Source organism: Salarias fasciatus, chromosome 1 (genome assembly GCF_902148845.1).
Source record: "Salarias fasciatus chromosome 1, fSalaFa1.1, whole genome shotgun sequence".
Lineage (NCBI taxonomy): Eukaryota > Metazoa > Chordata > Actinopteri > Blenniiformes > Blenniidae > Salarias > Salarias fasciatus.
Genome location: NC_043745.1, coordinates 26,552,851 through 26,568,119, shown reverse-complemented (window position 1 = coordinate 26,568,119; position 15,269 = coordinate 26,552,851). Strand labels below are relative to the sequence as shown.

At 40.6% G+C, this 15,269-nt stretch overlaps 1 protein-coding gene across 2 annotated transcripts in view; it reads right to left on the bottom strand.

The window, feature by feature from the left end:
* Positions 1-15,269, bottom strand: part of LOC115408131 (glypican-6-like) — a 129,844-nt gene that overhangs the window by 13,408 nt on the left and 101,167 nt on the right. Inside the window, exon 7 of one of the 2 annotated variants that reach the window (XM_030118758.1) lies at positions 14,373-14,402. The exons of the other annotated variant lie outside the window; for it this stretch is intronic. Coding sequence (XP_029974618.1) covers positions 14,373-14,402 — 30 coding nt within the window. The remainder of the gene's footprint in view (positions 1-14,372; positions 14,403-15,269) is intronic. 2 annotated transcript variants of the gene reach the window in all.

The window sequence follows — 15,269 nt, the reverse complement described above, 5'->3', positions numbered from 1 at the left end:
GATCAGTATGTGACCTGTTACTTTACGCCAACTTTAACATTAAACTGCAGTAATGTGATTTCGATGTGGTCTGTTTGGACGACCGAGAGGCTGAAGGTCCAAACGCTTTAGGAAAACTAGAGGAAGCAAGGAAGGATCATTCACACAAGTAAATAACGTTATGATTCATGTTGGAAGTGCTGCTAGTGCAAACGTACACACTACGACTCACATGAGCACACACAATATGTTGAGAAGGAATAGTGAGGAATCTAACCATGTGCCTTCACATTAGAGCCCAGGGCAGTGAGACTTCGGCTCCAAACAGTTGCTGCCTCCACCACATCTGTGCTGCTGCTGCTGCTGCTGCTGCTGACGCAAACGTCGATGCTGCTGAACGGCTCGGGTCTGCCGATAGCCCAGAGTTCACTGCTGTGCTATTCTATAGATATAAACTCTAAATAACTGATGAAGTCAACAACAAGTTGAAGTTTTTTCCCTCAGCCGGGGACGGAGTAACTTTTTATTTTCCAAATGAGACAATCAGTTTGCTGGAATATTAGGCACAGCTCTGTAAAGCTGCTGCAGTATAATGCAATCAACACATCTGCAATAGATCACAAAGAATATAATTTACTTTGTTTTGATTCGTTTTCGTAAAGTGTTGATTCAGCTGTATGAGAGTTTCACTTTCTGTTGCAGGAGGGTGCATCTGCAGCTTGGCTCCACTGTGATAAGTGTGGTGGCTGAAGTCATAAAAACAACAGTTTGTCAATACATTATTTATTGCACTGAACACAGGTGCTTTGGGTGTAACTATCCATCCATACATTCATGTTTTATACCTATTTTTTTTTCTTCACCTTTGAGCCTCGGGGCTTTGAGGTGATTCAAGCTGGGCGCACGCTGCACCGCCAGTCCACCACGGGGCAAACGCAGAAACACTCACTGTCACCAACAGTCACACCGACCTGCAATTTAATGCCAACAGTCAACCTAACATGAAGGCCTCTGGGGTATTGAGGAAATCAGAGAAGGCAGAAAAACTCCACACATACAGACTCCTTCCAGAAAGATCTCCAGATTCAAACCGGTGAAGCCGCATTTCCCTGGAGCTAATCATTACCAAACAATAAACTCATGTGCATTCCGTTATCTTGAGACAATATTGTCAATAGTTAGTTATCATAGTTCTTCTGACTGTAGCTGTGGTCACAGGAAACAGGAAACTGTTCAGACAGACCTCCCTTTTTTGTATAATACAATATTTATTTCAGAACAAAAATCCCACACTCCCGTGAATCGACTGTATTTGTTTGAACGCTAAACTGTGTAATGTTTGAGATACACAACTGAAGAAAAGAAAAAGGATATCAAGCCCTTAGTTTGCTACCTCTTGCATTTAAAATGAACTCAATAATTCATTTAGAAATGATAATGTGCAACCTATATACTCTGAACTGACAGCAAATGGAAACCATGATCTGAAGAGAAAACACAACCTGCAAAACAAAAAGGAGAAAAAAAAGCAAACGAATGCAGTTTCACTATTCTAATATATTCCCTGCTATCTTTTGTGTGCTGCCTAAATAAAAGATTTTATTCAAACAAAGCTCTATTCCAGCCTTCTTTCTCTTGGGTTTGCTGAGTCTTAAAATTGGAGTCAAGTGGTCATTGAGCATTCAGAGCGTGTCGGAAGCAGAGCAGACTCCAGCAATGCATGTTAATGTAAGTCCAGTGATTTTAATTAGGACTTTCACAGGTCAGATGCACCTAATTCAATCTGAAATCACAGCCACGCAGCTGCACTCTGACAGCGGGAACCTGACGTTATGAACTGTGGAGACCGCCTTTCTGCAAACATTTATTATTTCAAGCTTTTGTCTCAGCACATCACAGCCTTTTTTGTAATCCCTCTATTACTTCCAGTGCAGTAAGTAAGTGTATAAACTCTGAGTCGATCGAAGCCGCGCTGTCACTCTGATGTGCGATTTGCAGCAGTACTGTAGCTCAATGAAGCACAGATTAAATATGATCATTGCTTATTTGTCCCTTTTACCAACCCTTGATTTTCTGCCCAGGCTGACACACAAGTCGTTGACAAAGCATATCGTCATCATGCTCACAAAAATATCTGAATCACGGTGTGACTCACTGCGTTTGAAAATAAAAAAGCAATAATATCAATCAAAGCACAGCCCGCAAAACTAGCAACTGTTTTCAAATGACTCACACGGCACTTAATTATAAGAATAATTAATATTAATACATGAGAACATGAAGGAAAGCGTGTTTTGTAACAAACACAATACTAGATTGCCAAAATAGAAGCATTTATTCATAAGCACATTTTGTTTTCATGAAAGGAGGATAGCGAGCTTCAGCTCCGCCTTTACTCCAGTCAATATCGTCTAGATGGATAAATAAAGCCCACCGCCCTCTCAGTCTCAGTCTAGACAGTACATATGGCCATACTTAATGCGTTGCAAGATGATCTCAAGGTCCGAACGTCTCATTCTGATTTAAAAGCCTGGAATGTGGTTTAAATATACTATTAATAGAAATAAAATCAATACAGATTTTCAGAAGGAGCCAGTGTCAGGAGGCTAAAACAGAGATAGTGTTTCCTCATTCTAAGCACACTGACATGTCTGACAGCAGATTTTTTTCAATATATCTGTCAACATTTTCACATTATAACAATATTGAGAGATCCCAGAGTGCTTCGCTGGAGTGGAATGTGGCATTACATGGTTATAGAGCGAAAGTTGACCGTCTGGCAAAGTGTAAACAGCTATGATTAATTTAAAGGGGTCATTCAAAGGTTTTCAAGTTTCAGTTGAGCCAACTTCTGCTGTAAAAAAGCAACATCTTCTATTTCTGTGCATGAACAATTTCAATAAAAATAAGACAGCGGTGTGAAGCGCTGGGACTCAGCTGTGACCCCGAGACCAGACATTATTTCTCAGCCCCTCTCTCTGTAAACCCAGACAAGACGAAGCAGATCGGGAGTGTGGCCAGGGGCAGGCACGTCATTCTCTCTGGCGTCATCGTGTTCATCCTCCAGGTTCAGACTGTTAACAGAAATGTCCTGAGGTGTCTGCGGGAGCAACGTCGAGAGCAAACGACCGGAGCTACGGTGCAATGACAACTTGGCGCTCCGTCAGGACAGTGAGCTCACTCTGCATTGTTCCACCAACGGGACTGCTTCCATGCAATGCCCCTTTCCGACCTGTAATGTCTCCTTTCCCAAGATAAACCTCAGGCGGAGGCGCTGCTGTTTTGACACAATGGAGCAGATCCCCTACGAGTCGCAGCAGGTGCTTGACGTGCTGAAAGAGCAGGACTTTGCGGGAGCGTTAGGAGCGTGGCAGGAGCGCTGGGAGCTGCACATCACCGCCGAAGCCGACTCTGAAGATGAACGGCGGAGGCAAATTTTAAAACGGGGCTGGTTTGTGTTTTGGTTTTCCAGAGTGTGAGTGCGCCTCGTCTGAATCGAGGCCTGAAACATTCACACAGTCAAATTATTTTAACTAACTGGTTATTATTCCTCACTGCGAAATCACGGCTAATCAGAGCTGATGGCTTAAATGGGGGATGATTCGACCCTTCCCACAGCACTGAGAGGCTGAATTCTCTAACTCGCTCATGACAGGCACACGGGGCAAAGTAATAATTGCACATGGAGCAATATAAGAGCTCATGAGCCAAAAAGTCTCTCGCCAGTACATCAGGAATATTAAACATGTTTTTGGGGTTGCCTTTCCAAGTAGAAGGAGGAGAGGAGAGTCCAGCCTTACTGCTGTGATGCTATTTATACCAGCAGAGCTGAGAAACTTTTCATTTCACATGGAAAAAGCAGTTCTTCTTGACATTTTGTTTGTGGTGAAACATTGGGGGGGGGAAGCAGAGGATATAGGAAATGAAATGACCGTTGAGTGCTGGTTCCTTCAAAGAAACGGGGCTCTAGACAAATAATAGTTTATCAGAAACCAAGATTACAACTGCGATTTCCACTTCTATGCAGTGTGGAATTAGAGATGTGAAAACGTGTCATTATCTTACCGATGCAGACGCATCAATTTCGCTGTGGTTGATGAAAAGATTAGATGCATGAAGGCATCTCGGGGATTGTTTCGATGGAAGGTTTCGTGGACGTCCTTTGAAAAGCAAGTTCCCCTGTTTTGACTTCCTGCGTTTCACCGCAGGTGAACCTGTTAATGCAATATTTCAATCCATTCCCTGATCATGTCGACAGCTATAATTACACAATTAGTGGAGGTGGTGCGACCGTAATGAAATGTCCCACACATCTGTTAATCCGGGCGTCGGGCTGCAGGTACGGTTTGCATGCAATTCACAACTTATTCCCGTGACAACAGCTTCGCTCAATAACCTTCACAACACAGTGTTCACAGCACTGTGTGCATGGTTGAGTGTGCGTGTGAGTACACAGGCTTGCCATTACTTTCCACATATAAATACAGCAGTACTTAATGTGCATATAGAATATTTTAAAAGAATTTACTGTTTTTACAATGCTGCCTGTCAATAGCTGTGACCTCATGGACTATAAGAAATCAGGCTTTTCCACTTAAAAGGGTGTCAAATTAACACTTTTATCTGAAAAACACTGGATGTCTTCTTGAAATTATGATTTTGGTGTAACTAGAATAGAGTAGAATAGAATAGAAACGTAATGTTTGTGTTTTGATGAGTCCATATAAACATCCCGTCAGACTGTTTCAATCAGTCACAGCTTTGTTTATATACAGTATGCTAGTTATTGCTGTAACGTCTGTAAATGTCTAACTGCAGCAACATCAAGGGTGTATGGTTTTTCCTTCCTCATCAAACCAGATATGTTGGGAAAAATCTAGCTGCCATCTCTATACATTCAAAACACAAAATATACATTTTTAAAAGCAGGAAAGCATCAGAGGCAGTTCTGCTGCATCTGAACAAGCTGTTGTGAAATAGATATGGGAGTCAAAGGCAACCAAAGCCCCTAAAAAAAGGAGCCTCTTCTGCTTTATTCTGTTTTTGAACTACAGCAGAGAAGTTTTCTGGGATTCAGAGGTTAAAAAAAAAAAATCTTACTGATCTCATTCAGGCCTCACATATTGAATATAAAACCATGTGAAGTCATTCTGTCCAAACTGTTTAGCTTCTTTAAGGCCCCACTCAATAAAACTCTCATCTGATTTGTTTCTGAATCTACCTTTAGGTAGAATCAAATGTTTGCATCCTGACACAGGCATTATTTTTTTTATCGAGCATGAAGCAGAAGATCGCATAAAACAAATTAGTCATTTGAAGGCGACAAAGTTAATTAAACATGTGGGAGGCCTTCACATTTCACACTTTGGTGAGGTTTATTATTACCACAACCCGTATAATTATAACAGTTAATGTGGAAAAGTGTGAAGGATCTTCTTTGAGATGCACTCCAGTATTAATATATGCCTCAGCTGCACTCTGTACAACTGAGTAGTTTTCTGATCTGAAGTGTTCTTATGTTTCATTTAATAAGATTCTGTAAGTACAACAAAAAACAGATTAAAAGACCTTGAACAACTAAGCGGTTTCTGCGATATAACTGGATGAAACTGCATCTTAAAATGATGCTGAATAACAGATTTACTTTTGAAACCAATGGAATTTAATTTCACTTTGAAAAAATTAATGGCATCATAAAGAAATTATTGTGTTGCATGTTGGTAATAATTCTATTGATCTGAAAATCTTACAGTTTTTCCTGGTTGTCTACAAAAGAAAATACAATCAAATTCATGTTTTGGCTTTGACTTGCAAAGTAAATACAATTTTACAGAGGATGGATTTAATTTGTGCTGCTATAAAAGGAGAACAATGAACTTCAAAAAATACGGGCACAGAGGAGGATCTGCACAACACATTCATGCTAAACAAACCGTGACCTGACTAATGTAAGCACAGATGGAAGTGTCATACGCAGCTGGTTTTGTGTCCCATCCCAAGGGTAAACATACCCTTTTGGGAAAAGAGACTTTTCTAAACAGATGCTCCTTTGTAAGGCAAAGTTACTCAAGCATCTTGGTTTCATAAACGACTTTAAATCCTTTGCATACTGGTAATAATAATATTATTCACCAAAAAAATGCCCAGACAGGCAACTTTAATAATCAAACATGAATGCTGTAAAGTGTCCCTGTATAGAGGAGACCCCAGAGAAATTGGTACTTATGGATTTCTTAATCACTCGAGTCTTAGATCTAAATGATCACAGAGTGACACTGCAAAAGAGGCAAAGCTCCACCAAGCCTGACAAGAGAATCCAGATCCATAAACGTAAGACCACATCGACCCCAACAATGCAGTGGTCTTGGATTAGCATTGAAGATTCTCAAAATGTTACAGGGAAAGCAGTCACTGATCATTTTGAAGCTAGCGTAGACGTCGCAGGAACATAAACTGCTGCACTGCTGGACAGGATGTCTATATTAACCAACTATGAAAAAAAAAAACATATAATAAATAAATATACAAACTGCAGCATTCTCAATGTCCTGTAGTTTTTAGGTCACATGGACACCATTAGGACCCCACTAATGGTGCTGTGGATTGAACCGGTCTCCCGGCACTGGGGGGGATTTAAATTATAAAAAGCACTGCTAAGACGGGTTTTAAAAAAAGTAGGGAAATCTCCAAGGGGAAGCAACATGAATGGTCACTTCCTTGTTCTGCTCAGAGCAGTTGGGTGAGCTTAGTTCAGAGACAATGGTCCTGCGTTTTGTGATTCAGTGCTTTGGATAATGCTCCAAATAGGATTTTGTTCGACAAACGGTGGTTTATTTCGGCTTGCTTGCCTACCTATGGAGATGAATTTAGCTCGCATGGCTCCACAGTGTTCAATCAAGGTAAACACCTTCTATCTTTCAGCACATTTGATAACCACACTCTGTCAGGGGAAACAGTAGTGGGCTAAACAGCCCGATGATGAGCTGGGAGGCAGATTCCAACGCATGCTGTGGCTTCCTGGCAGCGGCTACCGACAAGCTGCTCAGAGGCTGCATCAGCCAGGTTTAGTGGACCAGTTTGGAACCAATTTTAGCCTCAGATTAGAAATTATTTATATTTAAACTGAAACTAAAGATAGCGTGTGCTCAGAAAAAAAACGGACAGTGACATTATTCAGAAAAAGTTGAACATTTAAAAAAAAAAACTATTATTAGTAAATAGCATATTTCCTTGTTTACTAGATCTATTCATACAGAGTACAAGATGTTTGATGGGATATTTCAATGCTCATAATATAACACTGAAATGGCTGTGAAGATACTCTATCAGACAGATCTCTTTTCAGTGTTCCTAAGTTACTGTTTATCGTGGAACCGCCAATAAAATGAAAAAAATGCTCTGGTCTCCTGACAACCAAGACATTTTATGTATTTTGAACGTTTTGGCTGAAGTTAAAAGTTAATGATTGTAATGCAGGACAGGCACTTTTCACAAGATCTCAGATTTGCTTGTCTCAGCAACACTCCTGAAATATGAAACAAGGTTAAGTTTTCTTAATGTGAAAACCTTGTACTCAGGGGTTCTTGAACTGTTGGAGGATGAGGCCCAAGATCGCAGAAATTAAATTACAATTCTCCACACGGCTGGGAAGATAAACTCTCCTTGTTCTCATTATGAACTTTTCAAATGAAACCACTTCATTCTATATACTTGAAATTTGTTTCCATTGTAGTGTAGCTTCAAGTGTAGGAATTTGTATTTTAATGGAGCAATTCAACTTCCATCCCCCCATTTATTTATTTTCTTCAAAATCTCAAAACGGGAAAAGGATTCCTGTTGGGAAAAGGCATCATCCTGACTCAGCTGCTGCTGCAGCTCTTTTGCACCACATAGGGGAGGCTTAAAACTTACAATTGAAGCTTATAACTTACTGGAAATCTGACAGCTTGTGTCGGTGTTGTCCCAATGAATTCGTACAATATAATGTAGATTTTGTAACGACTTCCTCGATCAGAGCCCTGCAAAAGCCCAAAGTCTGAAAGAGCATGTGGAACAGTAAAGCAGAGGATAAAGAAAGTCCCAGAAAATGTAACATCTCCGAGGTTTTGTAATTTACTGGCATGTGGTCCTACAGCATGCCCCATGCTGAGCACATTTCCCAAGCAGCCGCACACCACAATAGGTGTCTGGCCCGACTTCTCCCTCTTCAGCAGAAACTAACATTCTGACACAGGAGTGTAAGTCGGTCTTCATTTCAAGCTACATTTTTGGCCAACTGTGAAAAGCTACATCAATGAAATCCCCTAACACCCACATGCATGAAGATTACTTTACGACTCAATATATGAGCTGCGATGTCAGTGTGTGCCCTGCTAAGTTAGCAGAGGATGAAAGTAATGGAAAGAGTGAAGGCTCCAGACGTATTTAGGCTACTGTGGATTGGGTTTAGCAGATGAAATGAGTAGACTATGAAGCTTACGAGGCAAGATATAAAAGGGTAACTGCGCAAGATATAAGAGCTAAGTGTCCTAAATTAACTGGGAGGAAATAAAACAGGTGGAGGAAGACGTGGATTTAATGATTTAAAAGAAAAAAAAAAGTAATGAGGCTGCCCTTAAACATTAATAAGTTAGAAGGTGGCCACATTGATCTGTTGTGTCTGTCCACGTGCATTACTCCTAATTCATTCTCACTGGCAGGTTTCTCTTGAGCGAGCATGGTTGATTACTCATCAGTCACTGTCAGATTCTCATCACATCTGACAGTCAGGATTGCCTCCGGACAGTAGGATTCATTGCCCTCTATTAAACCATGGAGGTTAATCCTGCGACGGCCCAGTTCAGACTACCCCGTCACTTCAAACTCATAATTAATAGGTAGCGGGTGAATCTTTGAAATGGGCCACTGAGATGTTTTGAATGACTCCAGGCTCTCCTTCTCGGCTTTGAACTGACTTTGCACTCAGCGGTTGCTTCTTTTCGGCTTCAAACAAAGAGTTTCACCAAAGCGAGTCCCTCTCCTCTACGGCCACCAAAACAAGATGGTACAAAAGTCTGACACGCGAAAAAACTTCAGTGCAATTTGTGACAATGTGGTTGTGTGGTTTCCCTCCCATAGACAAAACGCTGTAACAATAGAGGTGAAGTGGGACACAGCATCAATCTGCGGCTCTGACTGTTCTCAGCACAGATTCTGTGGGCTTGCCTACCTGTGTCTGGAATAGTTATAAACAGCCTGAAATGTATCGTGAAAGCGCTCCCACAGCAGGACTGTTCAGGCAAAAACTGCAAAAACAAAATGATAAAAAAAATAAAAAAAAACCCTTCCATGTTAAATGCAGAATCATTTGTTTAGTAGACATTTTTTTTTTTCTATAAGTACCAATTTCTCCCTCTAAGTAGCTTAATCAGCCATAACAACTTTATATAAAGAAGTAGCCCGGCGCTGACAACCTAAAGTAAAAAAATCCCTTTCCCCACTTCAATCTAAAACAGAGTTTAGAAACTCCAACAGCGCTCATGCCCCATGGTTGTTACTGCTGCTAAAACATTAGCTCAGCAGGCGCAGTGTTCTGAATTAGCATGCCAGGGCGATTAACTGCTCTTAACACTTGTTCTTTTTTGCCTGCTGATCCACACAGGCTATTAAAGAGAAAAACTGTAGAGAAAAGATCTGCATTACATGCCAGGATTTCATTAGAGCTGTAACTGGATCCATTTTTATGGCATGACTCATGGATCTAACCAATTTGGCTGTCTCACCATCGGTCATAATTGGCAGTTGTGTGTACAATTGCGTTGGGTGGAGCGATTTCTTTATGACCGATTGCTCTGGCAGGAGGGAACGTCCGCGAGGGACCCGTGTTACCGACAGCCATTTGAAAGCTAAAGGATGTTCCACTCTGGGTTTTGTTTTCATGCATTCGACGCACAGCGTTGTCCTAAATCTCCATTAAACCCTTTAGCCCTCTCCAAATAGTGCCGGCGTCGTCCTCGCAGTAATAACAGCGGCGCAGTAAAGTATACATAGATGGTGCCTATCAATGTGGGATTACGCTGATTGATTGAAGAAATAAAAGACTGATCATTTATTTAACGCTTTTTCCTTCCTGAGAAAAATGGCCTTTGCCAGGTCGTTTCCTGCTCCTGGCGCTCTGCTGAAACAATGTGAAATGGAGCGTGGAGAAAGGCCTAGCCACCGCTAATGACTGATTTACTTTCTATTCAACTGCATCCCCATTTCAATCGTGCTCAATAACAAACAACCCATTTTGTAGGCTTGAAATTTTCAGAAATTAGCAAAATGAATCAATATTGAAATTACCCTCAGGACATCCATCACTTTTTTTTTTTCTTTTTTTTTGTCAATGAGCATTTGTGTAATAGAGAAACTGACAGTAAAGTCCTGTCAGCAATGTTAGTTGGCGCCGACGAAGCAGCGAACGATTTCTCTCAGAATTGTGCCATCAGACATCTGCTTATCATTGGCTACATAAACAACACAAACAAAATGCTGTAGATCCAAAGAAGAAAGTTATTCTTAAACTTCTCACACTATGAGTATGAAGACGGGAACACATGGTGGAGAATCTGCTCAGACGGGGAGGGACGGGAATGAAATCTTCACCGGGAAGAGTATTAAAAAATCCCCATCAGCGTAACGTATCGCAGACGCCACACGCAGCCACCCGTTCTCTCCCCGGTTCGATTCATCACCGTTTCAAATTAACGGCGGTCTTTTGTAGAGTGAAGATAAGAGTCTATAGGCGAGTGGGCATCCCCGCGAGGCTGTGCTGAGGCTCAGCGGCGCTCTGAGATGAATGCTAATGGAGGCCTACAGATAGTTAGTATGTATACTGTTTACCATGTTCCCTCCCTCGGCTCGCCCAGTTACCATGTAAGTGTTTCTTTGTTAAAACTAAACACGAGGCGCACCTTGGGCTTCAACTGCAGCGCTTCAATGACATCGGTTGAAAAGGTCAGAAATGCAGCTTACCAGAATTTCTTCTGATGGTCATGAACATGAAGAAAAAAAAAATGTTATCCTTGTGAAGAGTTGTGGAGGAATTTCAGTCTGGGCCAAAGTGGTGAATGAACTGACTGAAAAAGACAGATTCCAGAGCCATGCGTCTTGGCAGAGCCACAATGTGTATCATGTAACCACAGGAGCTACCGCTGTAGTGCGGTAAATTAAACTAAATCCCAGTTTAACGCCGGTTTGTACCTCGGCAGCCATGAATTCCACATTTTTTTAATACAGCGTTCAAAAAAAAAAAGTACATTGTCGACACAGATAAATAACACTTACTGTCTGTGATGTTTCTTATGGTTCTCTCACACAAAAAAAGGACAATGGAAGAAGCCTGCCTGACTCCAGAAGGTAGTTTCTTTTCGATTTTAAGTAGCAGACAATTCAGTCCCATTGATGAATCAGTAACACGGAAAGGCGAATATCACCGTGACACTGCTGAGGTGGAAAAAGAAGTATGTATCACATCAAAACGCACCCAAACATTTGCTCGAAGAGGCAGCGCTTTTAGTCCAACGTGTATTTGTATTGGCAGCTAATTTTTGTCAACATGAGGTCATGACGACTCTCAGGATTCTTGATAATAAAACCCGCCAACACAGACCTCGCAGCTATCAGCGTTGGGCCAGACGATGGAGTGGATTACACAACAAATAACACTCCTGTTTAATTCAGTAGTAATGATGACAGAGAGCTTCGCAGTCATTCACACACCTTTTTTTTTTTTTTTTTTTTTTTCATTAGAAAACCTTTTGCTCTGTTTGTCTGGCGAAGTGGTCCCTTTCAAATCAAATTAACACAGATAATGACAAGACAGTCCTGCAGCCGAGCTGCAGTCTGCGACCACTTCCCTAAATGAATGTGAATTGAAGTCAGGAGAAGTCATTGGCAATGTAATGTTTATGCCGTCTTTGCTAAGTAAACACAGAACAAACTGAACAGAAGACCTTGCTGTATTTTGTTTTTAAGGCTTTCATACCACAGAGATCAGTGTCCACAAACACATGATCTGAGCAACAGCACTGTTATCTCAATCTGCTTGCAATAAAGCAGAAGGTACCACACAAAAAAGACATGCTTTTGAATGGGAGCACACATACAATCCTGTTCTTGAATAATGCAGCATGTTCCAGCTGCAAAGACCAAAATGAGCTGTATTCTTGCGATGAACGATCGTATGCGGACAGTTCACAGTGTGCAAAGAGTGTCTGATTGCCGAGTCACTGTTTAATGTCTTAATATCTAATGCCTGCTAATTTCTTATTAAAATTTAATGAAACTGTCAAGTGGTAAGAATTTCTGCCCAATGACACCTCAGAGATTGTCCATAAAAAATAATTAGAAAAGTTAGTGAAGATGCAGTGAAAAGTTAGTGGCTCGATGCAGAAAAAAAAAAAATCTCAAACAACCACGAACAATTTGAAGCAAAAGGACTAAGGGCCAATCCCAATTCTACCCCTTTCCCCTACCCCTCAGCCCTTGGCCCTACCCCTATCATTCTCCTACCCCTTTTAGAATAGGGCTGAGGTCTAGGGCTATCTTTGCAGCACTAATAATTGGGATACCCCTTTAGAAATATTTTGCAGCAGTGGTTTCCCCCTCCTCTGTGCCTGAGCCAGATTTTACATGTTTCAGGTCCTATAACAACACAAAATTATGGATATTAGAAATGATAGAAATTACTTCAGAAATTACTTTTGTTTTTTTAATAATGGTATTATTATTTACCTTATATTTCTTTTTGAGGTTCTCCCACTTTTTTGAAGCTTGCTGGGCTGTAACTTCCCCTTCCAAGCCATTTTCTTTTATGAATTTCCTAAATTAATACATATATATTTATATAAACACATTTTATTACTGACATATTATAGTTTAGACGAATAATAAAACTTACTCCCAATGTGTTTTGGCGCTGTATATTTATTTCAAAAACTTTTCTTCATTTTCACCTCTAAACTGAATCAGAAGTCGGGTTTCATCGGGGGTCCCTGTGTCAAACATACTACTTTAAAAACGAGATAAAAGATGACGTTAATTCAGTGATAAGTGCTCTTCAGAAGTTATAAATTTACGATCGGAAACGGTGCTACGCAGCGCTAAAACGTTAATCCATGACTGGGACACTGTCACGCTAGTATATCTATAAATTTCAGTGAAGCAAATGCACTTTTTATAGCTTTTTAAATAGTATACAGAAAGCAAGCTTACATTTGTGGGACTCCGTGGTGGGCGCCATGTTGTTTTTTTTCTGGCCAATGCAAAACTCTGCCTACCCCTAAAGAGAATAGGGAGCATCGATGCAGACTTCGCTGAAAGGGGTGAAATAGCCCTTCCCCTTTCCCCTACCCCTATTCAAAAAGTAGAATTGGAATAGTCCTTAAGCCTCGTGAACGCGCATATCATAGGGGTAGGGGTAAGGGGTAGGGGTAAGGGGTAGAATTGGGATTGGCCCTTATTATGTCAGTATAGCTTTGGGAACTGGTAAATTTCTCCATTGTGAGATCAATAAAGTATTCTATTCTATTCTATTCTATTCTATTCTATTCTATTCTATTCTATTCTATAGCTATAAGATTATCCAAGCTTGTTATGGGAGAAAGTTAAAGGTTAATGTTTTTTATTTGTGAGTTGTACATTTTGCACACAAACAAACAAACAAAATAACTCTAATAGATAAAATAAATAAAATAGCTCTCTTGTTGGAACCTGGAAGAGAAACATGATGCTGGATAAGTTGGGAAAAGGAGAAAATACACAAAATAAAGAGAAGGTAAAGGCAGAATTGAAGAATGTGGTTGAGGAATGATGCTAAAAGCTTTCTGCTGCTTTTGATCGACACTGGGCCGGTTTAGAGCTGATCTTTTGTCTCTCAGACCTGGAAACACTGCAATACGGATCATTCTCAAGGTCACAACAAGGTCAACACCTAGAGAGCAGATTATTCCAATTCTCCAATCACCCAAAGTCTTTCACTGGTGTGAAAACTTGGAAGAAAGTCAGAGAGGAGTTATAAAATTCAAGCAGGAGGCAGAGGTTGGCTGAGATTCAAACTTACAACCTTACTTGCTTTCGGGCCATTTGTAAACCCATGAACCATGAACCACACGAGCAGCACAACGAAATCCTCTCAGAGGCGGCGAGATATAACTCCAAATATCTGCTCCATTAGTTTTATCGTCCAGTTGCGGGCAAGGTTACAAAGAAAACCAAATAACTCAAATAAAATAAATAAATGGCCGTGTCACACACAGGCAATCAATATTCACACTGAATAATGTAAAGACGTGAAGCACTATGGGCAGGTTGATTAAAACACCACAAGACAGATGATTCCGTGCAGGTAAGAGGAGGAATGGAAAGCTTACGCTGTGTTGCATTGTCCTCCAGACAACCCTCTGGGAGCAGCCAAGAAATGAAGAAGAAAGTGATTTAATTGGACATCGGAGAAATAGAGAGACTGAGAGAGAAAATACGAGCAGAAGAACGTCTATTAGTTAGTGAAGCAAAAAGTTAAATGACAAATGGTTCTGCTGAAATATTCCGTTCGCCAGCCTATGAGATTTAGTACCTCGCACCATCTTATTCACAATGAATTGTCCACTTTGAAATCAATTTTAAATATGCTGCTATCAAATCTGATCAATGCGTGAATCAAGACTTGAACGCGGAGGACAGGAAAAGTTGGGGTTTGAGTCGGAGGCGGTTCAACAAAAGAAGTTCTTCATTCGGTACAATCAAATCAGCTCATCTTTTTTTTACTTACAGATGTATATTTTAGTATTATACTTAATCTGCTTCATAAATTTACATGAAGAACTACAGGTGCTGGGTGAGATGTGAGTAAGTCTCATCCTGGGGAAGGTTTTCAAATCCTCCACAAGCAGCAGGTCTTAGTGCACAGAGGCATAAATTATTAAAAATACTGAAACCAGTGAATTTTCTATAAATGTACTTTTTTCCTTTTTGTATCTACTCCTCACACACCCTGTTTAATGTGTACTTAGAGATGTATTTTGTTTAATCTTTTGAGTGAGGCCCACATATGAAAACACAGTGAATTAAAGCAGAGAATATGAACCGTCCTCGCCGAGTTAACATCACAGGTTTCTCTGAGTCCTTGAATTACTTTGCTGCTTCAAATTTCCCATTTTAATCCTGTTTAACAACTTCAACAGCAGAAGATTATGGACATTTTATTTAAAGGGAACAATAATGCATTTGCTGGCTAATTTAAGGATTACACAGAGAAGCAGTGTTCAGAT